Consider the following 13,228-nt stretch of genomic DNA (forward strand, 5'->3'; position numbering starts at 1 on the left):
GCCTGTAACCATGAAGCGGGCCTGTCAGGCATGCCGTCTAATAGACGTCGATAAGGAAACTGAGCCCAGAGAGGTTAGGGAACACACATGAGGTCATACTCCATCCAGTCTGGTTCCAGAACCCACACTTTTAGCTACCACATAATCTGGTGCTTCTACTCTTGAGTTCAAATCACTATGTATCAGCTTAGAGAGCTCAGGCAAGTGAGTCACCTCGCCTCATCAGGCCTTCACACTCCCAACCTATTCAGTGGCTATCACATCCCTACATATACTTAACATGAAGGGCACTTCTAAATAGGCACCGGGAGATGCAATCCCTTCCCAACCCACTCTTAACACTTTCAGCCAAGTCCCTCGGACTCCTTTACTATGGGAGACCCTATCTATGTCCCCTGATTGCCCTGCCTACTGCATATGCTCAAGTTAGGGACCGCAAGGGCTTGCCAAAATAGCCTGGAAACAAAGAGAAAAGGCAGATGACTGTATGGTGAATGCGAGAGCACAGTCAGAGAAGATGGCACAGACAACTTCTGGCGTCCTGATGATGAATAGTGCATGAGCACAAGCTGGGCCAGCCAGCCCCTGCCAACACAGCATACACCCTGACTGACAGCCCATGACGGCACCTAGCTCTACCACACCAGCAAGCCAAGGTACCGGGGCCAGGGAAGCCACAAAAGCCAAGACCAATGACCTCTCCGCCCCTGCGGCTGCATATAGAACAGTGGGATAAAGAGAGAAAGGCAGGCAAAAGTGACAGGCAAGCCGGGGAGATGGCCACACTATAACCCCAGGCCTCCGGAAGCTGGGTTCAAGGTCAGCCTGGCCACATAGCAAGACCCTGTTTCAAAAGCCAAAACAAAAACAAAAAAGATAAGGCAGTCATTTGTACCAGTGGTGAAAGATCAGAATGCTGGAAGGTCAGAGACAGACAAAAAAAAGCCATATTCCTACTACAGAAAGAATTACGACACAAAAGTCCTTTACTGTGATGAGTCCACTTAAGCCAAGAAGTATAGACAGGAACTATGTCATTGAAAGGGGCACATTTCCACACATCATCTTTAAGGCCACGAGCACTTCTCTGGGATCGCTGGTCAGGGAAAACTCTTTCCTAGCAGGTGCAGCAAACATGGTCACCAACTGACACCAAGTCATTCCACGAGGAGCAGAGGCTGGAAGACACTTGGCTTGCTTCCAGGATGTACAAGCAATGTCCACTGCAACAGGCCTAAAGTGATCCAAAGGTCTTAGCAAACAGAGGACCAAAACGCAAGCAAACCTAGGTCTCGCTGAGCACACTCAGCAGTAAGAGTGTCCAAGTAGGCCTTTGTCCACATCAGCCTCCAAATATAGCAAGTGACCTCAAAAGAACAAAAAAGTGGAGGGTTGGGAGAGGAGCCTGAGACAGCACCAAAGGCTCCACCCAGGCTCTGTGATCATGGCAGGAGCAGTGTCGCAGAGAGGCACCTTGGCAGAACTAAACACGGTTCTAAACCCCAAAGTGACCATGAGAGGCCAGGAATGTCAGAACACCTGGGAGAGGGTGTGGCCAGCAGCATGTCCTCCAGGAAGGCCTACTCTGTCATTAGACTACCTGTGGCTCTTCTTGGCAAGCAGAGGCTGGACAAGGACAAGAGCACCAGCCAAGAGATCGCCGGTGGTGATGGGCCCAATGGCAGTCTCCAGGAAGGGGAGGTGGCCCAGCCCTTCCTGCAACCAAGGTCCTGGGGGAAGAGCTACAAAACAACCCGACCCTGTCGGCAAAATACAAACATCCCAGCCACAGCCACAGGGGGCAGGCGAAGTCTAGAATGCCTCACTGTAACGTGCCAAGAGACTGAGCAACCCAGCCTGCCTCGGAGGGGTACTACGGCAAAGTTCGCTTGGTCACCATTCCAAGTTCAGGGCTCCTGGCCAATTAAATCACGTTATCACTATACCGCATGGCTTACTGCTTTTGTGCTGCCCCATACAAATATGGAAACTTAAAACAAAATTAAAAAAATAAAAAACCATATCAAATGTGAGTGTGTCACTACCAGAAGCCCTTAGGGAATTTCCCTTCTCCTCTTTGTTCTCTGGCTCCCTGGAGTGTAGCAAAGGCCAGGAGCACTCCTTATTGTACCTTCTCCACCACACAGCGGTCAGTGAATCCTGACGCTTTGACTCAGTTTACCACTATCTATTTCCTCCTCAACCCCTCTTCCTTTACATCCTTAATGGTTCATCTTGTATGATGCTAACTATAGGCTCAGCTTACGTAAGTTACTGGGTTTATGGATATGACCTTTCTGGAACAGCGAGCGTCCTTTCTGTAAAATGGGGCAAGGAGGAAATGGCGTGTGTACATGAAGCAGTCGACCCAGAGTATGGTCACTCTGGTAACTAGGAACTATGGTGGCTACTCTCCTATCACTGACCACTGGGCCCACGTGTTCGGAGGCAAACACTAAAGGCATAAAGTTGACCGCCACCCCCACCCCACCCCCCACCTCTGTAAGATTGGTTCTGAGAACAGCCTATCTGTTCTGGAAACAGCCTGACAGAATTCAAGTCTCTAGTTAAATACTTCCTTTTTCCATTTTCACAGGGAAATAAATGAGTTCAACTGGTCCAGGCCTAACTGGGTAAAAGGCTCCACTCTGAATGCTCGCTTGCCAATTAATTGTATGCAGCACGGTGGGTTCCCTAGACGACCTCTTATCCATAAAGAAACTAAGGCAGGGTCAACCAATTTGGGCTTGAGCCTTGGGAATGACAAACCCACGCCGCAGCCAGTGAGATGGCTCAGCGGATAAAAGTGCTTGTTGCACAAACCTGACCACTGGAGTGGAGCCACCCAACTGCCAACTCTTACCTTCACTTGTACACACACACACACACACACACACACACACACACACACACACACACATACACCCACTAACTAATATATATATATATACACATGAAGTAACGGAAAATATAATCACTGAAATTTTTAAGGAGAAAAACTCATGTGAGTCCAAATAGAGGAAGAAAACGATACGAACAGGGCTTACTCAACACCTCCTACCCTGATCTGCCCCTTTGAGAAATATGCTAGGGACTATGTCGGTCCTCCAATTGCTCCAGGATGGAACACTTAAGAGAAACCTGGCCAGACATAGTGGGACACAATTAATCTCAACACCTTTATTCAGAAAGCAGAGGCAGGAGGATCTTTTGAGTTCAAGGCCAACCTTGTCTACAATAACTAGTTCCAGGCCCAGAGTAACATAGTGAGACCCTGTCACAAAGAAAATAAGTAAGTAGGGGGCTGGAGAGATGGCTTAGTGGTTAAGAACACCGCCTGCTCTTCCAAAGGTCCTGGCTCACAACCATCTATAATGTAATCTAATGCCCTCTTCTGACCTACAGGTATACATGCAGACAGAACACTGTATACATAATAATAAATAAATCTTTTTTAAAAAGGAAAAGAAAATAAGTAAATAAATAACTAAATCTGATGCTAGCTAACTCATCTGCCCGGTGGCATTTCTGTCAAGTGACTGTAGAGGGAAGGGAAAAGTGTGGTTATGGTTCTTAAAGACACAGGAGAGTCTGTGAGGGCACAGGAGCAGCGCCAAAGGCCTGAGGCCACCATCCTCCCAATCGAAAGAGGGATGGTACAGCCTGCTCCCAACCCTGTAGTGAGAGCTTTGGTTTCTTTAAAAACCCAGTTATGTTACGTGAATATGTTTTTGCTTTAATCCGAGGTTGTGGGACAAGAGGCTGCTTCACAGCAGGTGATTATGATTTGCCTCCTCCAGGAGACTCTGGAGAGGGTATAAATGGGAGAGCCCTGAGAGGGCCTGTGGCAGCAGCTGCTCCCCCTGTTGTTGCATTTGCTATTGCTGGATTTCTGTTTTGCTGGACGACTGGAGAATCTGACAATGAAGACTGGACCATCTCAAGGGCGCTACATCCCTAGCAGCAGGAAGTAGCCTACAGAGGTCTACAACCTTCCCCCTCTAACTTTTCTCTCCTACTTAGTGGAAGGGATTAGGGAGAAAAGGGTTTGAAGGGAGGTAGAGATAAAAGAACCCAAATAAAAAAGCTTTTTAAAATGTGTCAACACTAGCCACGCTGGCTGCACCCAGGCAGGCTTAGGACTCTGTGGAACAATCAAGACAGTCTGCAGCCAAGGCTCTCCAGTGTCTGCCACCATGATCACCTGACCTCTTATTAGGACTGTTATTAGCCTCAAAGCTCCTGCAGGTTTCTCTCTCCACCTCTCCCTTTCCCATTCCAGAACCCTGAAACCCCCAATCACAGAGCAACTAGAGGAAGGGGGAGTAGAGGGGAGGTATTCCTCCCTTCTCCCTCTTCTCCCGGGACTCCAGAGGCAGAGGCAAGAAAGAGAGGGCAGGTTGGGCCAAACAAAGTAGAACTCTGTCAGTTTAAACGGGGGGGGGGGGGGGGGGTTCAAGTGGACTACCAAGGACCAGCCCACAGCCCTGTGTTATTTATTTTAAAGCTGTAAGGAAAAGTCCGTAGCAGTGACTGGTTCACCAAAATGAGTCTTTTGTTACATATAGAATGTGACAGCACCTGTAGACCCTCCCAGTGCAGAAAGCCCCCTCTGCTGGCCATCACCCCCTCTCCTCAACTTCACAGCCAGTCTCAACCAGAGTGAGACACTACAGAGGGAAGACACAAAAACTCTACTCTCACAGAGGCTCCCGCTGCTCAGCAGAAAGCTTGATCCTCGCCTCCTTCAAGGAGGTAAAGGCCGCAGTCCTCCTTCTCCCGTCTTTATTCTGAGGACCCCTTCCTTTCCTTTCTTAAGATGTAGCAGTCCCCTGTCCTCTTGGGCAATTCTAAGCAGCCAATGAGGAAAAAGTTCATCCAATAGCAGGGTTGGAGAGCACTGCTTTCCTGCCTTCAGCGGTCACCTCTGCGTGCCTTCAGACACCGAGCCACCTGAAGAAAACAGATGACGATGCATGACTGAGCCTTCACCAGCACTGCAATGCCATTCTGCCCAACGGTGTAGCCAAGCACCTAGGTGTGTGACATCCACCCCCCGCCCCCAATGCCACTACATCAGAGGACTCTGATCAATGGAGCCAAAGACTGACAAGTGGGTTGACTGGAAGGGGAGGGAAAGTCCGCTTGATGAATTTAAGTAAATTTCCAAACAATGCTCCCCCCCCCCCCAGTTCCCACATGACTCCCATAACGTGCTGTATTATCTGTGAAAGCTAAACTCCGAAAAAGAAGCAGGTGTCCAACTTCCCAGCTAAAGCAGGGGTTAAAAAAAAAAAAAAAAAAGCAGCTGCCTTACAAAACCCAAGTAGACCTGAACACAAAAGCCAGGTCTCAGAGCTGGAGAGATGGCTTAATGGTTAAGAACGCTGGCTGCTCTTCCAGAGAACTCATGTTCAATTCCCAGCACCTACATCACAGCTCACAACTGCCTTCAACTCCAGTTCCAGGGGATCTGACACCCTCACAAACACATACAAACTGGCAGAACACCAATCTCCATAAAATAAAAATAAATAAATAATTTTCCTGGCTCGGTGGCGCACACCTGTAATCCTAGCACTCAGGGAGGCAGAGGCAGGCAAATCTCTGTGAGTTCAAGGCCAGCCTGGTCTACTAAGCAAGTCCAGGACAACCAGGACTACACAGAGAAGTCCTATCTCAAGCAAACAAACAAACAAACAAACAAACACACCTGAGCATTAGCCAGGTGGGCATGGTGGTGCATGCGTAAAGGCAGGAGCATCTCTGTGAGTTCAAGCCCAGCCTGGTCTACAGAGGAAGTTCCAATAAAGCCAGGAGGACCACTCAACGAAACCCTGTCTTGAAAGACAAAAAACAAAACCAAATAGCAAAAGCACTAAGGGTAAGCTGTAGGTCTGAGTAGCACTTCTGCCACCCTTAAGCCATTTCTATTCTCCCTGGTCCTCATTGTCCTGTCTGGTTTTATTAAGTATGTCACACCCTCCAGGTATAAATGGTTTTTTCAGTTATGGTTATCATTATTTTTTTCTAAAGTAATGACTGTCCACTGGCAGCGAGGAGAGATAACAGGTGTCAAGACTCCCAAATCTACCCACTAATCACCGACCGAGAGACATGGGGCTGGGACTGTGCCTGCCAGAAGAAGACCCTAAGTCTGACCCCAGCCTTGCCTTCAGCCAAAGCTTTCTGTCTCTTCCTTGCCGTGGGATCTCATAGATGACCATAGTTTGTCATCTATGAAACAGGAGTCAAACCTAGAAAAACTTATACACAGCTATGAAGAGTAAACGGATGATGAGCAGTCAAAGAATGGTGCACTGCTCACCAGCACTCAGAAAGGTACCGTGGCCTGCCTGCCAGAAACCTTTCAGCACCTGAAAACAAGAGGGGTGGGGACAGGCATTTCCCTCCAAAGGTATCAATGGGAGGATCAATGATTTTGTACTCAGAGCCAATCACAATGCTTCTGTTTCTTCATCTATACATTAGGGGTTGGGAGTGTGGCTCAGTGGTAGAGCACTTGCCAGGCTAAGAAAGGCCCAAGCACCTGCCTCCAAACAGGATCAAGCAGGAAGAAAAAGAAGCTCACTTCTTTAAAAAAAAAAAAAAAAAAAGCAGTAATTGAAGTCAGAGTCTGGCTTCTGTAAAAACGTCACACCCAATGTCACACAACATAAACAAACCAATGATGGGTCTTACTTTTCCAAGTACATTAGCTCTGATAGCCTTTTAATCTGCGATTACAACCAGTTGCACAAAGGGAGGAGGCAAACGTGGGCTCCTTGCCGAGCCCAGAGCAGAGTCCACGAAAGCTAAGCGGTTACTCCTGCCTGCCGGTCCAGCGTCAGCCATCCTGGCCTCTTCTCAGACAACATTGCCTGGAAATATGAAGTGGTGACTCTAGTTCCACTGGGGCATGTCAATCTGAGGCATAAAACCCTCACCTACAAGCATAATGAACAGATCAAAGAAAGGGTCGCCCCCCCTCCCCGAGCCTACTGGGAGTTGGAAGCTAGGATCTCTTCTGGCGCACACACCATCCTTTCGTGCACAGCACTGATCTGGAGGGATGGCTCAGCTGTTTAAAAGCCCGTGCTGCTGCTCTCCCAGGAACCTGAAGTTCAGCTCCCAGCACCCATGTCAGGCAGCTCACAGCCACTGTTAACTCCAGAGTTCAAGAGGACCTGATACACTCTTCTGGCCTCCAAGGGCACCTGCACACAGGTGGCACACACACCAGACACTCACACACATACCTGTAAAATAAAAAAATAAATCTGTAAAATGCAACACACTACTGGGTATAGTGGGTCACACTTGCAATCTCTGCGGTCAGGAAGCAGAGGCAGGAGACTCAGGAGCTCGACTGCCACAACGCAGAAGCAGGTAGGTCCGCCTTGTCTGTATAGAAGTTCAAGGCTAGGAGCTGGAGAGATGGCTCAGTGGTTAAGAGAGCCGTCTGCTCTTCCAAAGGTCCTGAGTTCAATTCCCAGCAACCACATGGTGATTCACAACCAGCTGTAATGTGATCTGGTGCCCTCTTCTGGCCTATAGGTGTACATGCAGGCAGAACACTGTATACATAATGATAGATAAATAAATCTTAGGGAAAAAAGAAAAGAAGAAGTTTAAGGCTACCCCAAACTATACAAGACCCTATCTCAAAAACAAAACAAAAGAAAGAAAGAAAAAAGGAGCCAACCTGGGTTACTTAGCAAGTTAAGGCCAGGCAGGCAGTAATGGCACACACCTTTAATCCCAGCACTTGGGAGGCAGAGGCAGTCAGATCTTTTTTTTTTTTTTTTTTGAGACAGAGTTTCTCTGTGTAGCCTTGGCTGTCCTGGACTTGCTTTGTAGACCAGGCTGCTCTCGAACTCACAGTGATCACCTGCCTCTGCCTCCCAAGTGCTGGGAGCAGTCAGATCTTTATGAGTTCAAGTACAGCCAGAGCTACACAGAGAAATTCTGTTTTGAAAAACCAAAACCAAACCAATAACAAGAAAATACACAAGACAGATGGGAAAAAACTCAATTCTCCCAATCCAGAAGTATTTCTCTGACAACCTCCTACTAAAATGTCTGGAAACCAGGAAGTGGGACAGAGAGGGAGAGCTGATCTCCCAGTTGGGGGATGGGGACGAAGAGGGGGTATGAGGCCCAACTCCATACCCACCCAGGTCTTCAATCAAGGAGGGAGGAAAAGTCTTTTTTTTTTTTTTTAACTGAATACCTACTATGTGCTTGGCCCTGTGCTCAGCACTTTCCCGACATTATTTCCGAGGCCATTTTCTCTCCCACACCTAGAAACCACACAATACAAACACCCTGGCGGAGCAAAAACCCCCACCAGCTGGCAGTCAAGTCTTAGACTTTTCAAACACTAGCGCTATGCTAAACACAGAAAAGAGCGCTAGCTGAGGAACCAGGCCCAAGTTCTAGACGATTCTTTGCAGGACCGACCAAACTGCCTTAGCTATAATTCTGAAAATCAACACGTGCTAGTTAGTACACCACTAAAAGCCAGCTTAAGACTTTTGCAACCTCAAGAATAAGAAAAGCTCACTGGAGGGCTAAAATAACTGACTTGAGTGCATGTGGCAATCAAACACGGAATTTATGATACCCTCTTCAAGGCCCTTGGGAGACGTGCTCAAGAAGGCGGCCACGAGGAACAGCATCCTTTGTGACCCGGTCATGAGTGAACTTACTCTGATGGCAGCAGCAATCTGTAAGATGTCTTTCTCATCATAAAATTTCACTCTCTCTCTCTCCGTCAGCCTAAATGACTGTGTACGTGCAGCCAAATGGGGCCCAAACACACGCGGATGTCTTGGTTATTTAAGTGCTATTCTCCCCATCCACGGCACACTTTAAACAACAACAATAAAAACCACTATCTGTATGATCTCCGTTGCTCTGCATTAATCCGTGTCCCAGAAGCCATAATTAATGCCTGACTTAAACACCAAAAATCAAAGCAATACGGATGCGGTATGTATTCTTGGAAATAACTTTGTCTCCAGAGTAAAATCAGCCACGATACAAGGCTGACCCACGCCCCCTATTGCGCTGAGGCGCCTGAAGGACCCCTTCTTCCCAGCAACAATTGTGAAAGAGCTGATGATGCCAGCCAAGCAGAGACGCCAGAAACCTGCAATCGGCCATCACGCCGGCTGTCTGAGAATACCAGACAAGCCCATATCTGGGTAGGGCTCTCCAAGGTTATTCTTGAGCTTGGGATGTCTTGTGTGCCACTTGGGAGCTCCAACAGTGTTGTCAATTGGTAAGGCAGTTGGAGAGGGGGGCAGCACTGAGATAAGAGGCCTCGGTGGCTGCCTGTACCCCATTCAGTCTACCACCAGACGGAAATGTCAAGAGTTCTCTCATGGCCACCTGCCATAACGACCTCGGCAACCTACACACTGCGCCTGCTGGGCTCCAGACTAGGGACATGGGGAGCGCAGTCCTACTCCCCAGACTGGGTCTTCGCCCCTACAAAGCCTCCTTGGGCACACCCAGTCCAAACCGCTCAGTCCCGCTCCTACTAGCGAGATGGTTTTTTTGAGTTCCCCTAGGGCGCGACCTGACCTAGCACCCGACTCCTGGAGGTCAGGGACCCGGACACAGGCCCGGCAGCGCGGGAAGCTCAGAGGGGCTTCCTCACCGGAGCCGCAGCTCCGCCAGCACTCCGGGCGCACGCGTTCGCCAGAGGGAGGCGCCGGGCACAGGGCGGACCGGGACCCCGGGGCAGCGCGAGCGGGACTTCTCCATCGACGCATCGGGGTGCCGGGGCCATCCGCGCTAGAGCCGCTGACCCCCGGCACACCGAGGTGCAGCGTGGGTGGGATGTAGCTTCTCCCGGGGAGCGCGGCGCTCACCTCTGCTTCATGCTGCTGTGTCCTCGTGGCCGGCGGGGCCACCCAGCCGCGCGCCAGGACACGCAGCCGCAGCCCCCGCGCGCTAGCCCGCAGCGTCCGGCGCGGCAGCAGCGGCGGCAGCAGCAACAGCAGCAGCAACAGCGGCGGTGGCGGCAGGAGCGGCGCCGCCGGGGCGGGGCCAATACATGGGAAGGCGGGGGCTGCGGCCTTTCAGGCTGGACCACGGACTCCAAAAGGGGAGGGCGTGAGCAGTGCTCCCGCAGCTCGCTCATGCTTCTTGTTCTCAAAGACCCGGTTGCCATCTTCAGGATAGATCCTATTAAAATCTCACAGGTCACAAGCAGAAAGTAAAGGAATGCAAAGCTGCCACTCCCTCTTTTTTGGTCTCTCTCTCTCCCCCCCCCTGCACGGACCACATGGTATATTCCTGAAAGCCCAACGGGGTAGGCGAGGAAAGAAGTGATTGGCTGGGAATCTTGGAAGGGGCAAGAAGCTACACAAAACGGCCAACAGGATAACGCCGGGGGCATAGCAAAGCCGGCCAGAGACGGGACGGGAATACACCCTTAAAGGGGACTTGTTTGTTGCTCTCAGAAGCCGCCCCAAAACAAGGCTAGAATTTTTGTCCTGATCTCATCCAGATAAGACAAAGTAGGGAAGTCTTGGGTTTTCGGGAGAAAGGCTCTAGAAACCTTCTGAGAATCGAATCTAGGTATCTATCTGACTTTGTGTGGGTAACACCAGCTCTCTACCTCAGATTCCTTTTCAACCTGGTGAGGATGTTAGACTACATTTGATCTCTAGAAAACCTTTTTTCTTATTTCCTCATCCCTTTCTCGAGATTACTAATCTCTTCAATTCTGGGCATTAAAAAAAAAAGTTTGGTTGAAAGTGGGTAGACCTACTAACACCACATTTTTACAGATATTACCGTATATAGTCTCTTATTGCTGGAAGGCCTCTTTGGAGGCCGTTTCATATTACAAGGAAGAGCATTCTTCCTACCCGGGTGTGTAGACCGTCCCTGCCTCCTAGAGACGGGTGTTTCCAGAATCACTTAATTCTCTACTCGTCCGCTGGACTGTGCTGGATTCCGGCCTTCAGCAACAAATCTCACGGGCTGATGACCCCCGGGGCCCTGCTGAAGAATTTGTTCCTGGCTGAAGCTTGTAGCACGCCACTGCAATTCTTCTGCCTCCCTTCGCTGACAGTCACCCTCCGTGTCTAGCTGAAAGCGTGCAAACATTCCTGGAGTCCGAGTCCGCTCCTTTTTACTCCGGAGAAGCGAGGCCCGGCACAGACTAACTTCACTCTATTAACATTTTTCAAACGTATTAGTGGGCGTGGGGTGGGGTGATGTGGGGTGCCGGGGCACATGTGAAGGTCAGAGGACAGCTTTTAGGAATCTGTTCTCTCTTTCTGCCGTGGGTTCTGGGGATCAAACTCACAGGCCCTCTCCAGTTCAGTTCAGAATTTTTCAGCTTGCACCCCAAACTGTAACTGCTCAGGATGCCTTTCCTGAGAGTTCATCTTGCTGCCAGACAACGCATCTTCCAACTGTTGTCCAAAGACAGCCAGAAAATCCAGTTCTGCTATGCAGCCTTCCCGGATGGACCAACCGTACCTACTGGCCTGTAGGAACACCCTGTGGCCCCCGTGACCCCTCTGCCCTAGATGTAACCCTCTCTCCCCCTCACATCCAGCAGCTGCTGCCGCTTGTGTTTATTAACTATTATGGTTTAGATAAGTAGTGTCCCTCACAAAGGCTCATGTATTTGATGCTCGGTCCCCAGCTGGCATGCTATTTTGGGAGGTGCTGGAAACTTTAGGAGGTGGGGCCTGACTGGCTCAAGCAGGTCATTAGGAGCCAGGCCTTGGAGTTAGCTTGTCCCTGGCCTCTTCCTGACTGTCTTTCTGCTTCCTACTCACCCACGTTCCTATTGCCATGGTGTTCTGTGTGAGTGCAGGGGCCCCAAGTCAACAGAGCCAGGAACCAAAGACGCAAGTCACGAATTAAAAGAATTCCTCCCTTAAACGGTTTATGTCAGGTATTTTTGTCATAACTGTGAAGAGGCTGACTAAACATAGTGTGTCTTATATGCTGGGTGCTGTTGGGAAAGGTCGGTGTGTGTCACTTTGTTCCAACTTCACATCAGTGCTACAAAGTGCGTTGTTATTCCTTCTGAGAGAAACAAACAAACAAACAAAAAGTGTGGAGAAGCTAACCTGCCCAAGGTGCAGAGAGGCCTAACTCTAGTGACCACCCTGGAAGCCTCAGCTGCAGCTGCAGCACCACACTGTGTGGGGTGGCGGGGTGGGGGTGGGGTTTGGTTTGGCTTGGTTTGTTGCCACAAGCGAGGGTGATTTGGGAAAAGGGATGATCAGGATCAAATAAGGATGACCATTATCAGATTGGCCTGTATAGAACTTTACAGGGCATTTTCTTGAGTAATGGATGATTGGTACAGGAGGGCCCAGCCAACTGTGGGCAGTGCCACACCTGGGGAGGCGGTCCTGTGGTGTGCAAGAAAGCAGGCTGGGAAACATGGTGGAATAGCTGGTAAGCAGGTCTCCTTCATGGCCTCTGTGTCAGCTTCTTCCCTGACTTTCCTTGGTGGTAGACCACAACTATAAGCTGAAATAAACATTTTCCTCACGTTGCTTTTGGTCATGGTGTCTTATCACAGCAACCGAAAGTAAACTAAGACAAACACTGTCTCTTATTTTTCATAAATCTACTTCTTTCCAATAAAAGATGATGCCAGGGCTGGGGAGGAGGGGCCGCGCTGTGGAAGAGTGAATGCTTAGCTTACTTGAAACCCCAGGTTTGACCGCCCAGCAAGAGAAGGAAGGGGAGAGGAAAGAAAGCAAGGAAAGATAACTTCATAACTTAGGTTTCTATGTTTGTAATATCATTTGAACCTCAAAGCAAGACTGCGCGCTGCCGGGCGGGCAGTGATGCACGCCTTTGATGCCAGCACTTGGGAGGCAGAGGCAGATGGATCTCTGTGAGTTGGAGGCCAATCTGGTCTACAGAGCCAGTTCCAGGACAGCCATACTATACAGAGAAACTGTGTCTCGAAAAATAAAAACACAAACAAATAAGACCATGTGGAGCACTGACAGAAGTTTGTCTACATGAGGAAGGACACTATAGCTCACAAAGCTAGGAAGGCTGCCAAATAGTGATTCCTGTACTTGGGAGGCAGAGGCAGGAGAATTGCAAGTTCCAGCCCAGCCTGATGTACGTTCTGAGATCCTGCCTGAGGAAAAAGCAGGGCTTTGGGCTGTACTCAATGGCAGAGTCATTACAGAGCGTACACTCTGTCTTGGGTTCCATCCTGAGA

At 49.6% G+C, this 13,228-nt stretch overlaps 1 protein-coding gene across 1 annotated transcript in view; it reads right to left on the reverse strand.

The window, feature by feature from the left end:
* Positions 1 to 9,870, reverse strand: part of Mical3 (microtubule associated monooxygenase, calponin and LIM domain containing 3) — a 178,267-nt gene extending 168,397 nt beyond the window's left edge. Inside the window, exon 1 of the mRNA XM_051155279.1 lies at positions 9,668 to 9,870. Within this exon, the coding sequence (XP_051011236.1) occupies positions 9,668 to 9,799 (132 nt within the window). The 5' untranslated portion in view covers positions 9,800 to 9,870. The remainder of the gene's footprint in view (positions 1 to 9,667) is intronic.
* Positions 9,871 to 13,228: the final 3,358 nt, after the last annotated feature.

This window comes from Acomys russatus, chromosome 13 (genome assembly GCF_903995435.1).
Source record: "Acomys russatus chromosome 13, mAcoRus1.1, whole genome shotgun sequence".
Classification (NCBI taxonomy): domain Eukaryota; kingdom Metazoa; phylum Chordata; class Mammalia; order Rodentia; family Muridae; genus Acomys; species Acomys russatus.